The sequence below is a fragment of the Entelurus aequoreus genome, linkage group LG09 (genome assembly GCF_033978785.1).
Source record: "Entelurus aequoreus isolate RoL-2023_Sb linkage group LG09, RoL_Eaeq_v1.1, whole genome shotgun sequence".
Classification (NCBI taxonomy): domain Eukaryota; kingdom Metazoa; phylum Chordata; class Actinopteri; order Syngnathiformes; family Syngnathidae; genus Entelurus; species Entelurus aequoreus.
The window spans coordinates 66,631,931-66,656,998 of record NC_084739.1 but is presented as its reverse complement, the minus strand read 5'-3'; the positions used below and the strand labels follow the sequence as shown (position 1 = coordinate 66,656,998).

Sequence of the window (25,068 nt, the reverse complement as noted above, 5' to 3'; positions counted from 1 at the left end):
AACTGGAAACTGGTGTCGCTGATTGCTAACTGGAAACTAGTGTCGCTAATTGCTAGCTGGAAACTAGCGTCAGTATTTGCTAGCTGGAAACTAGTGTCAGTAATTGCTAGCTGGAAACTAGTGTCGCTAATTGCTAGCTGGAAACTGGCGTCGGTACTTGCTAACTGGAAACTGGTGTCGCTGATTGCTAACTGGAAACTAGTGTCGCTAATTGCTAGCTGGAAACTAGCGTCGGTACTTGCTAACTGGAAACTGGTGTCGCTGATTGCTAACTGGAAACTAGTGTCGCTAATTGCTAGCTGGAAACTAGCATAAGTAATTGCTAGCTGGAAACTAGCATAAGTAATTGCTAGCTGGAAACTAGCATAAGTAATTGCTAACTGGAAACTAGTGTCGCTAATTGCTAGCTGGAAACTAACGTCAGTAATTGATAGCTGGAAACTAGTGTCGCTAATTGCTAGCTGGAAACTAGCGTCAGTAATTGCTAGCTGGAAACTAGCGTCAGTAATTGCTAGCTGGAAACTAGTGTCGCTAATTGCTAGCTGGAAACTAGTGTCGTTAATTGCTAGCTGGAAACTAGCGACAGTAAATGCTAACTGGAAACTAGTGTCGCTAATTGCTAGCTGGAAACTAGCGTCGGTAATTGCTATCTGGAGACTAGCGTCAGTAATTGCTAGCTGAAAACTAGCGTCGCTAATTGCTAGCTGGAAACTAGCGTCGGTAATTGCTAACTGGAAACTGGTGTCGCTGATTGCTAACTGGAAACTAGTGTCGCTAATTGCTAGCTGGAAACTAGCGTCAGTATTTGCTAGCTGGAAACTAGTGTCAGTAATTGCTAGCTGGAAACTAGTGTCGCTAATTGCTAGCTGGAAACTGGCGTTGGTACTTGCTAACTGGAAACTGGTGTCGCTGATTGCTAACTGGAAACTAGTGTCGCTAATTGCTAGCTGGAAACTAGCGCCGGTACTTGCTAACTGGAAACTGGTGTCGCTGATTGCTAACTGGAAACTAGTGTCGCTAATTGCTAGCTGGAAACTAGCATAAGTAATTGCTAGCTGGAAACTAGCATAAGTAATTGCTAGCTGGAAACTAGCATAAGTAATTGCTAGCTGGAAACTAGCGTCAGTAATTGCTAGCTGGAAACTAAAATGGCTGATTGCTAGCTGGAAACTAGCGTCAGTAATTGCTAACTGGAAACTAGCATGGCTGATTGCTAGCTGGAAACTAGCGTCAGTAATTGCTAGCTGGAAACTTGTGTCGCTAATTGCTAGCTGGAAACTAGCATAAGTAAATGCTGGAAACTAGTGTCGCTAATTGCTAGCTGGAAACTAGCATCAGTAATTGCTAGCTGGAAACTAGCATGGCAGATTGCTAGCTATAAATTAAATATTTGTATTTATATGTTTATGATGTTATTTTAGAACGTCAAGGTAATTGGAGGGAAAGTATTCACGGGTGATTCTGTGACCCCCCCATCCCCCCTTACAGTACCTCTGCAGAACCCCTAGGAGCCACGGACCCCCGTAGAAGACAGAGTTTGTGCTTTCACAGGTGCGGAGGTTCGGGGGGGCTCACCAGTAGAATCTGTTGGGGACAACTCCGTCGTGCACCAGCTGCCACCTCCTCCCAAACTCCACGGAGACGTAAAGCTGCCGAGAGAGAAGAGCCAGAAGTAAGAAACGTGGAGAAGATGCAACAATCGTGAGGCGATGAAACGCTGATAAGTCTGATTCCCGTGAAAAAGATGAAAATGCTCGGCAGACAGGCGGCGCTTTTTGATGTGCAAATGAGCGCCTGTGTTTAAAAAGTCTTCTCCGGCTGACTCGGCAGCTTCGTAGCGTATTAATTGGCGCGGAGGAATAAATTATTCCTCTGTCATTGTGAAACTTCGCTATCGCCGAGGTGTTCTGCGGACTGAGGAGTGGAGGAGCTTTCCGTCGTCTGCCACCTTTTTACTTAAAGGAGCCTGTGACAGACTCAAGCCGTCGTGCGGGGTTCCAAGGACCATCAAGAACAGACATCGCTGCGAGCAGGTTTTGACTTCTTTATTTTTCAATAAAGCTGAGTTCAGGTCGGGTCGCTTTTCAGCTCTCGCCTCTCAAACCGCTTGCTCTTCTGGTCGCTTTTCAGCCGTCCCCGGCGTCGTCTGTCTCTCGCTCCTCTCCACCTCCTTCTGCCCCGTCGTTCTCGGCTGTCGCTCTTTTACACACCGAGAGGGGATTACTTCATTGTGTCCAGCCGGGCGATTCCCGCACCTGAGGTTTGCGGTGTCGAACCCGGCGCACCCCGCCTCGTGAGCCACGCCTCCTCACCGCCATCTTTGAGAGGGCTCCGGTGTGCCCTGCCTCGCTGTCGGTCTGCCGGCCCCGCCTCCCCACAGAGCCATATGTAATAATCTGGCCAGAAATTGCTAGCTGGCAATTAGCAGGTAAATTGCTAGCTGGCAATTAGCAGGCAAATTACTAGCTGGCAATTAGCAGGTAAATTGCTAGCTGGAAATTAGCAGGTAAATTGCTAGTTGGCAATAAGCAGGCAAATTACTAGCTGGCAATTAGCAGGTAAATTGCTATCTGGAAATTACCAGGCAAATTGCTAGCTGGAAATTAGCAGGTAAATTGCTAGTTGGCAATTAGCAGGCAAATTACTAGCTGGCAATTAGCAGGTAAATTGCTAGCTGGCAATTAGCAGGAAAATTGCTAGCTGGAAATTAGCAGGTAAATTGCTAGTTGGCAATTAGCAGGCAAATTACTAGCTGGCAATTAGCAGGTAAATTGCTAGCTGGAAATTAGCAGGTAAATTGCTAATTGGCAATTAGCAGGCAAAGTACTAGCTGGCAATTAGCAGGTAAATTGCTAGCTGGCAATTAGCAGGCAAATTGCTAGCTGGAAATTAGCAGGTAACTTGCTATTTGGCAATTAGTAGGCAAATTACTAGCTGGCAATTAGCAGGTAAATTGCTAGCTGGCAATTAGCAGGCAAATTGCTAGCTGGAAATTAGCAGGTAACTTGCTAGTTGGCAATTAGTAGGCAAATTACTAGCTGGCAATTAGCAGGTAAATTGCTAGTTGGCAATTAGCAGGCAAATTGCTAGCTGGAAATTAGCAGGTAAATTGCTAGCTGGCAATTAGCAGGCCAATTGATAGCTGGAAATTAGCAGGTAAATTGCTAGTTGGCAATTAGCAGGCAAATTACTAGCTGGCAATTAGCAGGTAAATTGCTAGCTGGAAATTAGCAGGTAAATTGCTAGTTGGCAATTAGCAGGCAAATTACTAGCTGGCAATTAGCAGGTAAATTGCTAGCTGGCAATTAGCAGGCAAATTGCTAGCTGGAAATTAGCAGGCAACTTGCTAGTTGGCCATTAGCAGGCAAATTACTAGCTGGCAATTAGCTGGCAAATTGCAAACTGGAAATTAGCAGGTGAATTGCTAGCTGGAAATTAGCATGTAAATTACTAGCTGGCAATTAGCAGGCCAATTACTAGCTGAAAATTAGCAGGCGAATTGCTAGCTGGAAATTAGCAGGCGAATTGCCAACTGGAAATTAGCAGGCAAATTGCTAGCTGGAAATTAGCAGACAATTAGCTAGCTGGAAATTAGCAGACAAATTGCTAGCTGGCAATTAACATGCGAATTGCTAACTGGAAATTAGCAGGCAAATTGCTAACTGGAAATTAGCAGGCAAATTGCTAGCTGGAAATTAGCAGGCGAATTGCCAACTGGAAATTAGCAGGCAAATTGCTAGCTGGAAATTAGCAGACAATTAGCTAGCTGGAAATTAGCAGACAAATTGCTAGCTGGCAATTAACATGCAAATTGCTAACTGGAAATTAGCAGGCAAATTGCTAACTGGAAATTAGCAGGCAAATTGCTAACTGGAAATTAGCAGGCAAATTGCTAACTGGAAATTAGCAGGCAAATTGCTAGTTGGCAATTAGCAGGCAAATTGCTAACTGGAAATTAGCAGGCAAATTGCTAGCTGGAAATTAGCAGACGAATTGCTAGCTGGAAATTAGCAGACAAATTGCTAGCTGGCAATTAGCAGGCAAATTACTAGCTGGCAGTTAGCAGGTAAATTGCTAGCTGGAAATTACCAGGCAAATTGCTTGCTGGAAATTAGCAGGTAAATTGCTAGTTGGCAATTAGCAGGCAAATTACTAGCTGGAAATTAGCAGGTAAATTGCTAGTTGGCAATTAGCAGGCAAATTGCTAGCTGGCAATTAGCAGGTAAATTGCTAGCTGGAAATTAGCAGGTAAATTGCTATTTGGCAATTAGCAGGCAAATTACTAGCTGGCAATTAGCAGGTAAATTGCTAGCTGGCAATTAGCAGGCAAATTGCTAGCTGGAAATTAGCAGGTAACTTGCTAGTTGGCAATTAGCAGGCAAATTACTAGCTGGAAATTAGCAGGTGAATTGTTAGCTGGATATTAGCATGTAAATTACTAGCTGGCAATTAGCAGGCCAATTCCTATCTGGAAATTAGCAGACAAATTGCTAGCTGGAAATTAGCAGACAATTAGCTAGCTGGAAATTAGCAGACAAATTGCTAGCTGGCAATTAACATGCGAATTGCTAACTGGAAATTAGCAGGCAAATTGCTAACTGGAAATTAGCAGGCAAATTGCTAACTGGAAATTAGCAGGCAAATTGCTAGCTGGAAATTAGCAGACAATTAGCTAGCTGGAAATTAGCAGACAAATTGCTAGCTGGCAATTAACATGCGAATTGCTAACTGGAAATTAGCAGGCAAATTGCTAACTGGAAATTAGCAGGTAAATTGCTAGCTGGAAATTAGCAGGTAAATTGCTAGTTGGCAATTAGCAGGCAAATTACTAGCTGGCAATTAGCAGGTAAATTGCTAGCTGGCAATTACCAGGCAAATTGCTAGCTGGAAATTAGCAGGTAACTTGCTAGTTGGCAATTAGCAGGCAAATTACTAGCTGGAAATTAGCAGGTGAATTGTTAGCTGGATATTAGCATGTAAATTACTAGCTGGCAATTAGCAGGCCAATTCCTATCTGGAAATTAGCAGACGAATTGCTAGCTGGAAATTAGCAGGCGAATTGCCAACTGGAAATTATCAGGCAAATTGCTAGCTGGAAATTAGCAGACAATTAGCTAGCTGGAAATTAGCAGACAAATTGCTAGCTGGCAATTAACATGCAAATTGCTAACTGGAAATTAGCAGGCAAATTGCTAACTGGAAATTAGCAGGCAAATTGCTAACTGGAAATTAGCAGGCAAATTGCTAACTGGAAATTAGCAGGCAAATTGCTAACTGGAAATTAGCAGGCAAATTGCTAGCTGGCAATTAGCAGGTAAATTGCTAGCTGGAAATTAGCAGGTAAATTGCTAGTTGGCAATTAGCAGGCAAATTACTAGCTGGCAATTAGCAGGTAAATTGCTAGCTGGCAATTAGCAGGCAAATTGCTAGCTGGAAATTAGCAGGTGAATTGTTAGCTGGATATTAGCATGTAAATTACTAGCTGGCAATTAGCAGGCCAATTCCTATCTGGAAATTAGCAGACGAATTGCTAGCTGGAAATTAGCAGGCGAATTGCCAACTGGAAATTAGCAGGCAAATTGCTAGCTGGAAATTAGCAGACAATTTTCTAGCTGGAAATTAGCAGACAAATTGCTAGCTGGCAATTAACATGCGAATTGCTAACTGGAAATTAGCAGGCAAATTGCTAACTGGAAATTAGCAGGCAAATTGCTAACTGGAAATTAGCAGGCAAATTGCTAACTGGAAATTAGCAGGCAAATTGCTAGTTGGCAATTAGCAGGCAAATTGCTAACTGGAAATTAGCAGGCAAATTGCTAGCTGGAAATTAGCAGACGAATTGCTAGCTGGAAATTAGCAGACAAATTGCTAGCTGGCAATTAGCAGGCAAATTGCTAACGGGAAATTAGCAGGCAAATTGCTAGCTGGCCAATTGCTATCTGGAAATTAGCAGGTGAATTGCTAACTGTAAATTAGCATGCAAATTACTAGTTGGCAATTAGCAGTCACATTTTTTAGCTGGCAACCAGCAGGCAAATTGCTAGCTGGAAATGAGCAGGCAAATTGCTAGCTGACAACTAGCAGGTAAATTGCTAGCTGGAAATTAGCAGGTAAATTGCTAGTTGGCAATTAGCAGGCAAATTACTAGCTGGCAATTAGCAGGTAAATTGCTAGCTGGCAATTACCAGGCAAATTGCTAGCTGGAAATTAGCAGGTAACTTGCTATTTGGCAATTAGCAGGCAAATTACTAGCTGGAAATTAGCAGGTGAATTGTTAGCTGGATATTAGCATGTAAATTACTAGCTGGCAATTAGCAGGCCAATTCCTAGCTGAAAATTAGCAGGCGAATTGCTAGCTGGAAATTAGCAGGCGAATTGCCAACTGGAAATTAGCAGGCAAATTGCTAGCTGGAAATTAGCAGACAATTAGCTAGCTGGAAATTAGCAGACACATTGCTAGCTGGCAATTAACATGCGAATTGCTAACTGGAAATTAGCAGGCGAATTGCTAACTGGAAATTAGCAGGCAAATTGCTAACTGGAAATTAGCAGGCAAATTGCTAACTGGATATTAGCAGGCAAATTGCTAACTGGAAATTAGCAGGCAAATTGCTAGTTGGCAATTAGCAGGCAAATTGCTAACTGGAAATTAGCAGGCAAATTGCTAGCTGGAAATTAGCAGACGAATTGCTAGCTGGAAATTAGCAGACAAATTGCTAGCTGGCAATTAGCGGGCAAATTGCTAACGGGAAATTAGCAGGCAAATTGCTAGCTGGCCAATTGCTATCTGGAAATTAGCAGGTGAATTGCTAACTGTAAATTAGCATGCGAATTACTAGTTGGCAATTAGCAGTCACATTTCTTAGCTGGCAATCAGCAGGCAAATTGCTAGCTGGAAATTAGCAGGCAAATTGCTAGCTGACAACTAGCGTGGTAATAGCAAGCTGCCAACTACCGCCGCTAATCGCCAGCATGTTGGAAACTAGCGTGGCTAATTACTAACTGTAAACTAGCGTGGCTGAAATTTTTTTATTTTTTTTTACAGTGGCTAATTGCTAACTGTAAACAAGCATTGCCGCTGATTGCTAGCTATCTTAAGTGCTGGACGAGGGGGGGGGGGGGGGGGGCTTCAGGAAGATTCACCTCATTTCCCCACTCAACTTGCATCTTTTTTCAAAAGACAAGACCGTCAACAAACGGAAGGCGAGCCCACCGCGGCGGTGCAGCGGGAGTGATGGAAGAAAAGCATAAACTGGCCTTGACTGGATGACCGCGGGGCGAAGCTTGTGAAGTGCATCTTTATTCTTGTCCAGCAGGCTTTCATCCTCTCCTGCACCATTTATCTCACTTCTCACCTCCGCCGCTCAATAGCCAGTCTTGCAATAGCCAACTCTGCGTGTGAGGGTGTGTGTGTGTGTGTGTGTGTGTGTGTGTGTGTGTGTAAGTGTGTGTGTGTGTGGGGGGGGGGTAGTTTGATGTCTGCAGTGTTGAGCGGAGCAGACAGCAGACTTTGCAGCAACTAATAAAGTGTGTGTGTTGAGTGTGTGTGTCAGTGTATCATAACAGTGTTTGCAATGTCACACGGCGGTGACCTCCGCCTTTGTTGTGCCCCGTGATGTCACCGGCGCTTACATTTAGGAGGTGAGACCCGGGAGGTTAACGTTAGGGTCAGTCAGCACAATGTGAAGGTAAGACTTTGTGACGTGTGCTGGAAAACACGTGCCTCTAAGGTAACAAATACAAGAATGTGTGTGTGTTTGACAGCAACAAGGACAAGTACCGTCCATGTGAGGACGAGTTAGGACCGCAATCGTGGTTCCAAAAATTCAAAAATAAAAAATGATTCACTAAAAGCTTACTTTTTTAATATTTGCATAGTTTGTGTATATTATTAATGTTATCAATACAAATCTTTATACATGTAGAAAGGGTGGTCCTAAAGAGGCATACTTGCCAACCCTCCCGTTTTTACCGGGAGACTCCCGGTATTCAGCCGGAGCTGGAGGCCACGCCCCCTCCGGCTCCATGCGGACCTGAGTGGGGAAAGCCTGTTCTCACGTCCGCTTTCCCACAATATAAACAGCGTGCCTGCCCAATGACGTCATAACTGTAGAGTGGTCGAGGGCGAGTTCTTGGTTTCTTATGGGGGTTTATTGTTAGGCAGTTTCATTAACGTCCTCCCGGCGCGGTAACAACACACAACAACAGCAGTCGCCGTTTAGTCTACCGTAAAGCAGTTCGTCTGCCGTAAACAGCAATGTTGTGACACTCTTAAACCGGACAATACTGCCATCTACCGGATAGCCTGCAGAACACTGAAATTCAAGTATTTATTTTATTTATATGTATAATACAAAAATAAAAATAAAAATAAAAAATATATATATATATATATACTGTATATATATAGCTAGAATTCACTGAAAGTCAAGTATTTCATATATATATATATACAGTATATATATATATATATATATATATATATATATATATATATATATATATATATATATATATATATGTATATATATATATATATATATATATATATATATATATATATATATATATATATATATATATATATATATATATATGTATATATATATATATGTATATATATATATATATATATATATATATATATATATATATATATATATAGTATATATATATATATATATACTATATATATATGTATATATATATATATATGTATATATATATATATATATATATATATATATATATATATATACTATATATATATATATATATATATATATATATATATATATATATATATATATATATATATATATATATATATATATATATATATATATATATATATATATATATATATATACTACCGTTCAAAAGTTTGGGGTCACCCAAACAATTTTGTGGAATAGCTTCCATTTCTAAGAACAAGAATAGACTGTCGAGTTTCAGATGAAAGTTCTCTTTTTCTGGCCATTTTGAGTGTTTAATTGACCCCACAAATGTGATGCTCCAGAAACTCAATCTGCTCAAAGGAAGGTCAGTTGTGTAGCTTCTGTAACGAGCTAAACTGTTTTCAGATGTGTGAACATGATTGCACAAGGGTTTTCTAATCATCAATTAGCCTTCTGAGCCAATGAGCAAACACATTGTACCATTAGAACACCGGAGTGATAGTTGCTGGAAATGGGCCTCTATACACCTATGTAGATATTGCACCAAAAACCAGACATTTGCAGCTAGAATAGTCATTTACCACATTAGCAATGTATAGAGTGTATTTCTTTCAAGTTAAGACTAGTTTAAAGTTATCTTCATTGAAAAGTACAGTGCTTTTCCTTCAAATATAAGGACATTTCAATGTGACCCCAAACTTTTGAACGGTAGTGTATATATATATATATATATATATATATATATATATATATATATATATATATATATATATATATATATATATATATATATATATATATATATATATATATATATATATATATATATATATATATATATATATATGAAATACTTGAGTTGGTGAATTCTAGCTTAAATATATTCCCCTCTTAACCACGCCCCAAACCACGCCCCCACCCCGACCACGCCCACCATACCCCACACCCCACCTCCCGGTATCGGAGGTCTCAAGGTTGGCAAGTATGTAAAGAGGTAGGCATTTTTCAGAGGTCTCAAGAAGGTAAGAAATACAAGAATGTGTGTGTGTGTGTGTGTGTGTGTGTGTGTGTGTGTGTGTGTGTGTGTGTGTGTGTGTGTGTGTGTGTTCTTGTATTTCTACCGTTCTTGAGACACCAACAAGGAAAAGTAACGTCCATGTGAGGACCGGTGAACGAGTTAAGAGTGCATTCATGGTTCCAAAAAATTCCAAATAAAAAAAAATGGACTAAAAGCTTACTTTTTTATATTGACATAGTTTGTATGTATTATTAATGTTGTAAATACAAATCTTTATATATCTATAAAGGGTGGTCCTAAAGAGGCAGGACATTTTCAGAGGTCTCAAGAAGGTAAGAAATACAAGAGTGCTGTTGTAGCATTAAATTGAGCTACAGCTGTATGAACAATATACGACAAATCATTTCAAACCACAACAAAGCAATTGCAAAGGCGCCGTCCCGCCACCAGACAGAGCGAACCCGACAAAGACTGCAACTGCCGCAAGAAACCTGATTGCCCTCTCAACGGGGGGTGCTTACAGTCGTTTACCAATCAAAGGTACCACGCAAGGACATTAACACATCCGACACATATGTAGGATTAACTGAGGGAGAATTCAAAACCAGATGGAACAATCACAAGGCCTCTTTCAGGTACCAAAGCCTGCGGAACACTAGAGAACTCAGCAAGCACATTTGGAATCTCAAAGACAATAATGTTGAATACTCAATAACATGGCAAATTCTTGCATCCAGCACACCTTACAACAGTGGTAATAAAAGATGCAACCTATGCTTAGAAGAGAAACTGTTTATTATATACCGCCCAGACCTGTCATCCCTCAACAAGCGCATGCCGTCACAGAAGGAAACACCTCCTAGGTAACACATGAGCCAATCACCACGCCCCTACGCCTGCCTGTACCCACCCGTTCTGTGTCCTATATAAACCATGGTATGTGAATGCTTCTATTAAAATCTCCTGATGATTGAGGGAAACCCCTCATGAAACAGGCCTGTAGAGATGAAGTAGTCTTGTGATTTTTTTCCACACATACATATATATATATATTTTAGGTCATAAAAAAATACAATAATCTGTGCTTACGGACTGTATCCCTGCAGACTGTATTGATATTTCATGTAGGAACCAGAAATATTAATAACGGAAAGAAACAACCCTTTTGTGTGAATGAGTGTAAATGGGGGAGGGAGGTTTTTTGGGTTTGTGTACTAATTGTAAGTGTATCTTGTGTTTTTTATGTTGATTTAATAAAAATATATATATATTGTTTTTTTTTTTTTTATTGGTTTTTTTATTTTTTATTTTTATTTCTTGTGCGGTTTGGTACCAATCAATCCACGGACCAGTGGTTGGGGACCACTGCCTTAGAGCGTAGGGCGAAACTGTAACTGAGTGTACAGCCAATACGTCTCTCCTCATTGGTAAAATGTAACTCTGTCTCTGCATGATTCCTTCTTCTTGTCTTGTGTAATAGATAGTTTGGTGTTTGAACCTGACAATTAGGCGTACCGGGTTATAAGGCGCACTGTTGATTTTTGAGAAAATGAAAGGCTTTTAAGTGCGCCTGTTAGTCTGAAAAATACGGTATTTCCCTGATAAAACGATCTTGGATGAATACCTATCTTAAGGAAGGCAAACTTGCCGAGCACAGATGGATGTAGTTGAGTCTAAGGAATATAAATCAATATAGTAGTTATTTACACCATGTACCAAAAAAGAAAAAATAGCTTCAAGGTCGGAATTGTTGCGTCGACCAGCTCTTCCTCCCAGGGAATCTAAGTTACTGGTCAATCCCAAGTTCTTTCGATGACATATATGCTTAGTAAGAAGGACCATCAAGACAGAATAGGAATATTATCAAGTTTTACTGAAACTTCAGGAGATCAGCTTAACCGATACATTCATATCGGCTACTCTAGTAGATCTAACACTCAAACGGAAGAGCCCACTTCTTGCACACAAAGAAAGCCCCCACCTCTCCCTCTCGCAACACTGATAAGGAAGAATTGGGGGTTGTATTCACATTTTGATGGTGTTGCGTCGACCAGCGTTCCTCCAATGGGGAATTCCAATTGCTAGTCTCTCCCAGATTCTTTTTATGGCAATAAACTGATGTTTATATTCAATCTCCAGGCAGTAGTTGGTATTTTGTAGTTTATTCTCAAAGCTTAGAGGACAAACCCGAGACCAACCCAGTACACAAGCGTTCCCTAGCCCGGTCCAGATCGGTCTACCCTCAAACCCCCGGAAGTCCCGTGATCTTCCCTCTGTCCCTCGCCCCCACTCCCTTTGTTTAGACAACTCCGAGTTATCTCTACTCTGACACATTCCAATCTAGAAGGCCGACACCTTACTATGAGACTCAAAAGAAGGAAGAATACTAGCTATTCTTTATATGACTATAGGAGTTTAGAAAGAAGTAACACTTAAATATGGATACGATTCTGATCTGCTTCCAACAATGGTTATGACACTAAACAGACCTCTGAAGACAAGAGAAACTAGTAAAGGAAAAGTACTAGATGATCCAAACATGGCTACGAATAAAGAAATAACTCTTAAACATATATGCATTCTCCACAATATCCACAACCGGAACCGGGTTCGAGAAAATGAAAGGCTCTTAGGTGCGCCCTATAGTCCACGGTAGTTGAACATCCCTGTTGTAGACACTCGCCGGTTCAAACCAGGATTTCAAAATAAGAGCATCCCCCCTGCCTGTTTTCAGAGCTACGTCTGACTGACGCCCCAGGTGGAACTAACAAGTGCACCATCAGCATCACCTTTTTGCGCTCATACCGACATTTCCCTGAGCTCTGCTCCCCCCCCGCTTTTCACGCCATCTGACAGCTCGCCGTTACCTTTTGGTCATGGCTGTAAGCCAGGATCCAGTCCTCCTGCTCGGGGTGAAAGAGAAGACTGAGGACATCAAAGGCTAAGCTGTGCTTCTGATAGGACGCGCCCTCGTCAAGGCTAATGAGCAGGCTGCTCTCCACCTCCGGGTCGGTCAGCAGCATGATCTGAGATGAGAGGAGAAAGGAGACGCGGGGATGAGCGCCACAACCCGACAGATACCGTGCTGGGGGGCTTCCACGTGCAACACATACATACACACACACACACATTCTTGTATTTCTTACCTTCTTGAGACCTGAGAAAAATGCCTACCTCTTTAGGACCACCCTTTCTAGATATATAAATATTTGTATTTACAACATTAATAATATATACATACTATGCAAATATAAAAACGCTTGTTGTGAAAATGGAATTTCACAAGAAAAAGGTCACAATTTCACAAGAAAAACGTAGAATTTTGGCAGTATTATAACAAAAGTTGTCATTTTACTCAACACAAGTCAAAAGTTTACAAGGAAAACAGAACATTTGTGCAATATTATGATAAAAGTTGGAATTTTACTCAATAACAGTCACAATTTTACAAGAAAATCTCAACATTTTGGCAATTTTATGAAATTAGTTGTAATTTTTGGGCAGCACGGTGGTAGAGGGGTTAGTGCGTCTGCCTCACAATACGAAGGTCCTGAGTAGTCGTGAGTTCAATCCCGGCCTCGGGATCTTTCTGTGTACTCCGGTACTCCGGCTTCCTCCCACCTCCGAAGTCATGCACCTGGGGATAGGCCCCTCCCACCTCCAAAGACATGCACCTGGGGATAGGCCCCTCCCACCTCCAAAGACATGCACCTGGGGATTGGTTGATTGGCCCTAGTGTGTGAATGTGAGTGTGAATGTTGTCTTGTCTATCTGTGTTGGCCCTGTGATGAGGTGGCGACTTGTCCAGCGTGTACCCCGCCTTCCGCCCGATTGTAGCTGAGATAGGTTCCAGCGCCCCCCCGCGACTCCGGAGGGAATAGGCGGTAGAAAATGGATGGATGGCTGGATGGGAGTTGTAATTTTACTCGACAAAAGTCACAATTTTATAAGAAAACTTTAACATTTTGGCAATATTATAATAATAATCTGAATTTTGCTCGGCAAAATTATGACAAAAGTCGTCATTTTACTCCAAAAAATGTCACTGTTTTACAAGAACAACGAAAAAAATCGGCAATATTGTGATAAAAGTCAGAATTTTATATGACACATGTCATTTTGCATTAAAAAATAATAATTTTACATAAAAAGTAATCATTTTATGAGAAAATATTGCAATATTACCGAAACAGAAAGAATATGAGAATTGTTTCCAATTTTATAAGAAAAAGGTCGACATATTGTGAGAAAAAGACTGCTTTTAGTTATTTTTGTTTGTTGTTGAATTTTTTGTTTGTAATTACTTTTTAATCTTCATTATTTACTTCAAGTTATTACAGTATGTTTCTATATACATATTTATTTGAATTTTTTTGTAATTAATTTTGGCCTAAGGTGGCACATTTCAATTTCTTACACACACTTGTTATTTCATATGCTGACCAGAGGGGGAGCACTTCACATTTTCACACACACTTGTTATTTCATATGTTGACCAGAGGGGGATCACTGCACATTTTCACACACACTTGTTATTTCATATGTTGACCAAATGAGACATTGTCTATTAGATGCAATGTTATTGGGACCATGATTTATGTCATCACTTGTTCACACCTCCTCATAAGGAAGATACTTTTCCTTCTTCATGTCTCAAGAAGGCTAGAAATACAAGAACACACACACACACACACACACATTCTTATATTTCTTACCTTATTGACACCTGAGAAAAATGCCTACCTCTTTAGGACCACCCTTTCTAGATATATAGATATTTGTATTGACAACATTAATAATATACACATACTATGCAAATATAAAAAAGATTGTTGTGAATTTCACAAGAAAAAGGTCACAATTTTACAAGAAAAATGGAACATTTGTGCGATGTTGTGATAAAAGTTGGAATTTTACTCAATAACAGACGCAATTTTACAAGAAAAGCTAAAAATTCTGGCAATTTTATAAAAAGAGTCGTCATTTTACTCGACAAAAGTCACAATTTTATATGAACATTTTAAAATTCAAAGACAAAAGTCATCATTTTACTCCAAAAAAGTCATTATTTTACAAGAACAACAAAAAAATTGGCAATATTGTGATAAAAGTCCGAATTTCATACGACAAATGTCAACATTTTGCATTAAAAAGTAATAATTTTACATAAAAAGTAATAATTTTACATAAAAAGTAAAAATTTTACGAGAAAATAATTGCGATATTACAGAAACAGAAAGAATAAGAGAAATTGTTCCCAATTTTATAAGAAAAAGGTCGACACATTGTGAGAAAAGACTGCTTTTAGTTCTTTTGTACTTTATTGTATTTTTTTTTTAGTTTGTAATTGTTTTTTAATGTTCATTATTTACTTCAAGTTATTACAGTATGTCTCTATATACATATGTTTTGTATTTTTGTTGTAATTAATTTTGGCCAAACGGGGGCAGATTTCAATTTCTTACACACACTTGTTATTTCATATGTTGACCAGAGAGGGTAACACTTCACATTTTTACACACACTTGTTATTTCATATGTTGACCAGAGAGGGGAACACTTCACATTTTCACACACACTTGTTATTTCATATGTTGACCAGAGGGGGAGCACTTCACATGTGTACACACACTTGTTATTTCATATGTTGACCAAATGTGACATTGTCTATTAGATGCAATGTTATTGTGACCATGATTTATGTCATCAATTGTTCACACCTCCTCGTATGGAAGATACTTTTCCTTCTTCATGTCTCAAGAAGGGTAGGAATACAAGAACACACACACACACACACATTCTTATATTTCTTACCTTATTGACACCTCAGAAAAAGGCCTACCTCTTTAGGACCACCCTTTCTAGGTATATAAATATTTGTATTGACAACATTAATAATATATACATACTATGCAAATATAAAAAAGCTTGTTGTGAATTTCACAAGAAAAAGGTCACAATTTTACAAGAAAAGCTTTGTGGCAGTATTACAATAAAAGCCGTCATTTTACTCAACGCCAGTCAAAATTTTACAAGAAAAACGGAACATTTGTGCGATGTTGTGATAAAAGTTGAAATTGTACTCAATAACAGTCGCAATTTTACAAGAAAAGCTAAAAATGTTGGCAATTTTATGAAAAGAGTCGTCATTTTACTCGACAAAAGTCACAATTTCATAAGAACATCTTAAAATTCAAAAGTCAAAAGTCATCATTTTACTCGAAAAAAGTCACTATTTTACAAGAACAACAAAAAATTGGCAATATTGTGATAAAAGTTTTTTACGACAAATGTTAACATTTTGCATTAAAAAGTAATAATTTTACATAAAAAGTAATAATTTTACATAAAAAGTAATACGTTTACATAAAAAGTAATAATTTTACGAGAAAATAATTGCGATATTACAGAAACAGAAAGAATATGAGAATTTGTTTCCCAATTTTATAAGAAAAAGGTCCACACATTGTGAGAAAAGACTGCTTTTAGTTCATTTGTGCTTTATTGTATTTTTTTTAAGTTTGTAATTGTTTTTTAATCTTCATTATTTACTTCAAGTTATTACAGTATGTCTCTATATACATATTTTTTGTATTTTTGTTGTAATTAATTTTGGCCAAAGGGGGCGCATTTCAATTTCTTACACACACTTGTTATTTCATATGGTGAACAGAGGGGGGAACACTTCACATTTTTACACACACTTGTTATTTCATATGTTGACCAGAGAGGGGAACACTTCACATTTTTACACACACTTGTTATTTCAGATGTTGACCAGAGGGGGAGCACTTCACATGTGTACACACACTTGTTATTTCATATGTTGACCAAATGTGACATTGTCTATTAGACGCAATGTTATTGGGACCATGATTTATGTCATCACTTGTTCACACCTCCTCATATGGAAGATACTTTTCCTTCTTCATGTCTCAAGAAAGGTAGAAATACAAGAACACACACACACACACACACACACACATTCTTATATTTATTACCTTATTGACACCTCAGAAAAAGGCCTACCTCTTTAGGACCACCCTTTCTAGGTATATAAATATTTGTATTGACAACATTAATAATATATACATACTATGCAAATATAAAAAAGACTGTTGTGAATTTCACAAGAAAAAGGTCACAATTTTACAAGAAAAGCTTTGTGGCAGTATTATAATAAAAGCCGTCATTTTACTCAACGCCAGTCAAAATTTTACAAGAAAAACGGAACATATGTGCGATATTGTGATAAAAGTTGAAATTGTACTCAATAACAGTCGCAATTTTACAAGAAAAGCTAAAAATGTTGGCAATTTTATGAAAAGAGTCGCCATTTTACTCGACAAAAGTCACAATTTTATAAGAACATCTTAAAATTCAAAAGTCATAATTTTACTCGAAAAAAGTCACTATTTTACAAGAACAACAAAAAATTGGCAATATTGTGATAAAAGTTTTTTACGACAAATGTTAACATTTTGCATTAAAAAGTAATAATTTTACATAAAAAGTAATAATTTTACATAAAAAGTAATACGTTTACATAAAAAGTAATAATTTTACGAGAAAATAATTGCGATATTACAGAAACAGAAAGAATATGAGAATTTGTTTCCCAATTTTATAAGAAAAAGGTCCACACATTGTGAGAAAAGACTGCTTTTAGTTCATTTGTGCTTTATTGTATTTTTTTTAAGTTTGTAATTGTTTTTTAATCTTCATTATTTACTTCAAGTTATTACAGTATGTCTCTATATACATATTTTTTGTATTTTTGTTGTAATTAATTTTGGCCAAAGGGGGCGCATTTCAATTTCTTACACACACTTGTTATTTCATATGGTGAACAGAGGGGGGAACACTTCACATTTTTACACACACTTGTTATTTCATATGTTGACCAGAGAGGGGAACACTTCACATTTTTACACACACTTGTTATTTCAGATGTTGACCAGAGGGGGAGCACTTCACATGTGTACACACACTTGTTATTTCATATGTTGACCAAATGTGACATTGTCTATTAGACGCAATGTTATTGTGACCATGATTTATGTCATCAATTGTTCACACCTCCTCGTATGGAAGATACTTTTCCTTCTTCATGTCTCAAGAAGGGCAGAAATACAAGAACACACACACACACACACACACACATTCTTATATTTCTTACCTTATTGACACCTCAGAAAAAGGCCTACCTCTTTAGGACCACCCTTTCTAGGTATATAAATATTTGTATTGACAACATTAATAATATATACATACTATGCAAATATAAAAAAGCTTGTTGTGAATTTCACAAGAAAAAGGTCACAATTTTACAAGAAAAGCTTTGTGGCAGTATTATAATAAAAGCCGTCATTTTACTCAACGCCAGTCAAAATTTTACAAGAAAAACGGAACATATGTGCGATATTGTGATAAAAGTTGAAATTATACTCAATAACAGTCGCAATTTTACAAGAAAAGCTAAAAATGTTGGCAATTTTATGAAAAGAGTCGTCATTTTACTCGACAAAAGTCACAATTTTATAAGAACATCTTAAAATTCAAAAGTCAAAAGTCATCATTTTACTCGAAAAAAGTCACTATTTTACAAGAACAACAAAAAATTGGCAATATTGTGATAAAAGTTTTTTACGACAAATGTTAACATTTTGCATTAAAAAGTAATAATTTTACATAAAAAGTAATAATTTTACATAAAAAGTAAAAATTTTACGAGAAAATAATTGCGATATTACAGAAACAGAAAGAATAAGAGAAATTGTTCCCAATTTTATAAGAAAAAGGTCGACACATTGTGAGAAAAAGACTGCTTTTAGTTCATTTGTACTTTATTGTATTTTTTTTAGTTTGTAATTGTTTTTTAATCTTCATTATTTACTTCAAGTTATTACAGTATGTCTCTATATACATATTTTTTGTATTTTTTTTGTAATTAATTTTGGCCAAAGGGGGCAGATTTCAATTTCTTACACACACTTGTTATTTCATATGTTGACCAGAGAGGGTAACACTTCACATTTGTACACACACTTGTTATTTCATATGGTGAACAGAGGGGGGAACACTTCACATTTTTACACACACTTGTTATTTCATATGTTGACCAGAGAGGGGAACACTTCACATTTTTACACACACTTGTTATTTCAGATGTTGACCAGAGGGGGAGCACTTCACATGTGTACACACACTTGTTATTTCATATGTTGACCAAATGTGACATTGTCTATTAGACGCAATGTTATTGGGACCATGATTTATGTCATCACTTGTTCACATCTCCTCATATGGAAGATACTTTTCCTTCTTCATGTCTCAAGAAGGGTAGAAATACAAGAACACACACACACACACACACACATTCTTATATTTCTTACCTTATTGACACCTCAGAAAAAGGCCTACCTCTTTAGGACCACCCTTTCTAGGTATATAAATATTTGTATTGACAACATTAATAATATATACATACTATGCAAATATAAAAAAGCTTGTTGTGAATTTCACAAGAAAAAGGTCACAATTTTACAAGAAAAGCTTTGTGGCAGTATTATAATAAAAGCCGTCATTTTACTCAACGCCAGTCAAAATTTTACAAGAAAAACGGAACATATGTGCGATATTGTGATAAAAGTTGAAATTGTACTCAATAACAGTCGCAATTTTACAAGAAAAGCTAAAAATGTTGGCAATTTTATGAAAAGAGTCGTCATTTTACTCGACAAAAGTCACAATTTTATAAGAACATCTTAAAATTCAAAAGTCAAAAGTCATCATTTTACTCGAAAAAAGTCACTATTTTTCAAGAACAACAAAAAATTGGCAATATTGTGATAAAAGTTTTTTACGACAAATGTTAACATTTTGCATTAAAAAGTAATAATTTTACATAAAAAGTAATAATTTTACATAAAAAGTAATACGTTTACATAAAAAGTAATAATTTTACGAGAAAATAATTGCGATATTACAGAAACAGAAAGAATATGAGAATTTTTTTCCCAATTTTATAAGAAAAAGGTCCACACATTGTGAGAAAAGACTGCTTTTAGTTCATGTGTACTTTATTGTATTTTTTTTTAGTTTGTAATTGTTTTTTAATCTTCATTATTTACTTCAAGTTATTACAGTATGTCTCTATATACATATTTTTTGTATTTTTGTTGTCATTAATTTTGGCCAAACGGGGGCAGATTTCAATTTCTTACACACACTTGTTATTTCATATGTTGACCAGAGAGGGTAACACTTCACATTTTTACACACACTTGTTATTTCATATGTTGACCAGAGAGGGGAACACTTCACATTTGTACACACACTTGTTATTTCATATGTTGACCAAATGAGACATTGTCTATTAGATGCAATGTTATTGGGACCATGATTTATGTCATCACTTGTTCACACCTCCTCGTATGGAAGATACTTTTCCTTCTTCATGTCTCAAGAAGGGTAGAAATACAAGAACACACACACACACACACACGCTTACACACCAAAACGCCGCGGCCTCCCGCCGGGCTGCTTTGCGGTGGAAATGATAGCAGCTCCCCGCACACGGAGATGATGAACTCCGACAGGCGTGGACTCACCTTGCGCTTGTTGTTGGGACTCACGTACAAGTAGCTCAGGATGGTTTTGGGCCCCACTTTCTGGTTGAGTTTCTCGTAGGTGCTCCCGTAATCGGTGGATCTGCAATGCAATCAGGGGACACGGTGAAGGGGAGCAACACCTCGCGCTCGGAGACGCTGATGGTATCATTAAACATGTCAGGCAGGCGGAAAATTGCCACGCCGAGCAATTTGCTAGATGAATGGAGATTTCTCTAATTATCAAAATAAACAAGACGACGTGGTGTAGCATGGCGGGGACGACAATCATTACCGCTATTGTTGACGCTCTGGGCGACAAACTTTACACACCTTTGGAACTTCTGCAGCTGAAAGATGACGGTGAACTTTGTTCGACCCCCCTGCTTTGTAACCTTTCGCCGCCACACCCTGCTCGGTGGCCTAGTGGTTAGAGTGTCCGCCCTGAGATGGGTAGGTTGTGAGTTCAAACCCCGGCCGAGTCATACCAAAGACTATAAAAATGGGACGCATTACCTCCCTGCTTGGCACTCAGCATCAAGGGTTGGAATTGGGGGTTAAATCACCAAAATTATTCCCGGGCGCGGCCACCGCTGATGCTCACTGCTCCCCTCACCTCCCTGGGGGTGAACAAGGGTGATGGGTCAAATGCAGAGGAAAAATTTCACCACACCTAGTGTGTGTGTGTGTGTGTGAAAATCATTGGTACTTTAACTTTAATTTTAACGTGTGAATGGCATCTTTACATTTACTGTATAACACACTTTTTTCCCTACGCTTTGAACCCTGCTGCTTATAAAGTGGTGCGGCTAATAACAGTCACATTGCAAATAGGCGTGTTATTGTTTGTGCTACGAGTTCGCTCACTGCAGTGTTTCTAAAGCTCAGCCGTCCACAGCGTTGCTACTCGTACGGAATTCCTCGTTCTTCACTCTAAGCAAACTTTCACAGCTTAAATATTTTACATTTTATAATATTTGACTTTATTTAGTCTATGCTTTGCAACCTTTCTCCACCATATTCCTGCTTTTTAAAACTTAGCGCTGGAAGTACAAGTGCCATTCGGTCCTTCTAGCCGTCCATAGCGTTTCTACTCGTACGGAATTCCTCGTTCTTCACTCCAAGCAAACTTTCCCAGCTTAAATATTTTACATTTTATAATATTTGACTTTATTTAGTCTATGCTTTGCAACCTTTCTCCACCATATTCCTGCTTTTTAAAACTTAGCGCCGGAAGTACAAGTGCCGTTCACTCCTTCTAGCCGTCCATAGCGTTTCTACTCGTACGAAATTCTTCGTTCTTCACTCTAAGCAAACTTTTACAGCTGAAATATGTTATATTTGATAATATTTGACTTTATTTAGTCTATGCTTTGTAACCTTTCTCCACCATATTAATGCATATGAATGGCATTTTTACATTTACCCTAAATTTCCCTACGCTTTGATCCCTGCTGCTTATAAGACGTGTTATTGTTTGTTATTGCCACTTTTTGGACGAGTTCACTCCCCGCAGGGTTTCCTGCTGTTTAAAGCTTAGCGCCGGAAGTACAAGTGCCGTTCAGTCCTTCTAGCCGTCCATAGCGTTTCTACTCGTACGGAATTCCTCGTTCTTCACTCTAAGCAAACTTTCACAGCTTAAATATTTTACATCTTATAATATTTGACTTTATTTACTCTATGCTTTGCAACCTTTCTCCACCATATTCCTGCTTTTTAAAACTTAGCGCCGGAAGTACAAGTGCCATTCAGTCCTTCTAGCCGTCCATAGCGTTTCTACTCGTACGGAATTCCTCGTTCTTCACTCTAAGCAAACTTTCACAGCTTAAATATTTGATATTTGATAATATTTGACTTTATTTCGTCTATGCTTTGTAACCTTTCTCCACCACATTAATGCATATGAATGGCATTTTTACATTTGCCCTAAACTTCCCTACGCTTTGATCCCTGCTGCTTATAAGACGTGTTATTGTTTGTTATTGCCACCTTTTGGACAATTTCACTCACTGCAGTGTTTCCTGCTATTTAAAACTTAGCGCCGGAAGTACAAGTGCCGTTCAGTTCTTCTAGCCGTCCATAGCGTTTCTACTCGTACGGAATTCCTCGTTCTTCACTCTAAGCAAACTTTCACAGCTTAAATATTTTACATTTTATAATATTTGACTTTATTTAGTCTATGCTTTGTAACCTTTCTCCACCACATTAATGCATATGAATGGCATTTTTACATTTACCGTAAATTTCCCTACGCTTTGATCCCTGCTGCTTATAAGAAGTGTTATTGTTTGTTATTGCCACTTTTTGGACAAGTTCACCCACTGCAGTGTTTCCTACATTACATATATCATTACGTAGATGAGCTCTGGCCCAGCAAAGCGTTTCTGGGTGTTGTTGATAAATGTCTTTCGCTTCTGCATAGAACAGTTTTAACTTGCACTTATAGATGTAGCGACCAACTGTAGTTACTGACAGTGGTTTTCTGAAGTGTTCCTGAGCCCATGTGGTGATATCCTTTACACACCGATGTCGCTTTTTGATGCAGGGATCGAAGGTTCGTAATATCATGGCTTACGTGCAGTGATTTCTCCAGATTCTCTGAACCTTTTGATGATATTACGGAGCGTAGATGGTGAAATCCCTAAATTCCTTGCAGTAGCTGGTTGAGAAATGTTGTTCTTAAACAATTTGCTCAGGCATTTGTTGACAAAGTGGTGACCCTCGCCCCGTCCTTGTTTGTGAACGACTGAGCATTTCATGGAAGCTGCTTTTATACCCAATCATGGCACCCACCTGTTCCCAATTAGCCTGTTCACCTGTGGGATGTGCCAAATAAGTCTTTGACGAGCATTCCTCTACTTTCTCAGTCTTTTTTGCCACGTGTGCCAGCTTTTTTGAAACATGTCGCAGGCATCACATTCCAAATGAGCTAATATTTGCAAAAAATAACAAAGTTAAATATCTTGTCTTTGCAGTCTATTCAATTGAATAGAAGTTGAAAAGGATTTGCAAATCATTGCATTTTGTTTTGGGTTTTGCACTAAATGTGGAGTTGATGAAAAAGCCATGTAAAATTGCTAATGCTAATGTATAGCCTGTCGACAGCATATCTAATGAAAATTAGAGTTGAGCTTGCATGACTCACTGTACGTTCAGGCGCCTTCTTGACTTGCTAGCATTGAAAATTGTGACATTCTCCAAGTGCTCGGCTGCTTGTTTCTCCCCCAAGTGCTTAAGCCAGTGGACATGACTTCACGTCCCACAAAGGGCATCAAAATATGGCATTTTACGTGAATGAAAGTACCGAATGAAGGGTAAATAGATCAAAAATGAGGTCAAAGTAGCAAAGAATGTACAAACATTGCGGGGGGAAACAAGCACAAACAGGCTGAATGGCTTGAAGAAAAGCTATGTTGCTACAAGCCGAGCAGATGCTCCTCCAGCGAGTGCAGGAAAGCGTGAAATGGTTTACATGTGCAATCCTCAAACGGGAGGTGGCGTGAATGCAAAGCAGCGCCGCTCGGGTTCTTACCTCCACAGAGAACTTTCCGTCACTCTGCCCGCGCTGAAGTCGTAGTACTTGGTCAGCATGAGGATCACCTGGGGGAGACACGGCGCACTCATCAAAAAAATTGTCGTACGTAGGGTTGCACGGTATACCGGTACTGGTATAGTATCGCGGTACTAATGAATCAAAAATAGTACTATACTCGCCATATTTATTTTTTTTTTTTTTTAACAGGGATTGACATTGCTGGGTTTACAAGCATGTTCGGCAGCGCACACACACAGAGTACTTACAAGCAGACACCGATTGTAGACAGAAACGGGAGAACGGACGCATGTTGGTGTAAAAAGTAAAGATAAAGGTGAAGTTATAACACTGAAACAAATAATAAGTGATTTTTAAATTTTAACAGAAGTGTAGATAGAACATGTTAAAACAGAAAATAATCAGATGTTAACAGTAAATGAACAAGTGGATTAATAATCCATTTTTTACAGTTTGTCCCTCATAATGTAGACAAAATAATAGGTGTATAAATGACACAATATGTTACTGCATACGTCAGCAGACTAATTAGGAGCCTTTGTTTGTTTACTTACTACTAAAAGACAAATCACTATTTTATTTAAGGACTAAATTACAATAATAAACATGTTTCATGTACCCTAATATTATTTAATATTAATATTAATATTATGTAATATTATTTAAGGACTAAATTGCAGTAATAAACACATGTTTCATGTACCCTAACATGATTTAATATTAATATTAATATTATTTGATATTATTTAAGGAATTAATTACAATAATAAACATATGTTTCATGTACCCTAATATTATTTAATATTAATATTAATATTATGTAATATTATTTAAGGACTAAATTGCAGTAATAAACACATGTTTCATGTACTCTAACATGATTTAATATTAATATTAATATTATTTGATATTATTTAAGGACTTAATTACAATAATAAACGGATGTTTCATGTACCCTAATATTATTTAATATTAATATAATTTAATATTATTTAAGGACTAAATTACAATAATAAACATATGTTTCATGTACCCTAATATTATTTAATATTAATATTAATATTATGTAATATTATTTAAGGACTAAATTGCAGTAATAAACACATGTTTCATGTACTCTAACATGATTTAATATTAATATTAATATTATTTGATATTATTTAAGGACTTAATTACAATAATAAACAGATGTTTCATGTACCCTAATAT

At 37.8% G+C, this 25,068-nt stretch overlaps 1 protein-coding gene across 1 annotated transcript in view; it reads right to left on the bottom strand.

Moving 5' to 3' along the window:
* The window catches only part of LOC133657021 (VPS10 domain-containing receptor SorCS1-like), a 107,859-nt gene that overhangs the window by 17,935 nt on the left and 64,856 nt on the right, over window positions 1–25,068 (bottom strand). The window contains exons 2-5 of the mRNA XM_062057904.1: window positions 23,839–23,906; window positions 20,310–20,409; window positions 12,564–12,722; window positions 1,576–1,649 (exon numbers count right to left, since the gene is read on the bottom strand). Coding sequence (XP_061913888.1) covers window positions 1,576–1,649; window positions 12,564–12,722; window positions 20,310–20,409; window positions 23,839–23,906 — 401 coding nt within the window. The remainder of the gene's footprint in view (window positions 1–1,575; window positions 1,650–12,563; window positions 12,723–20,309; window positions 20,410–23,838; window positions 23,907–25,068) is intronic.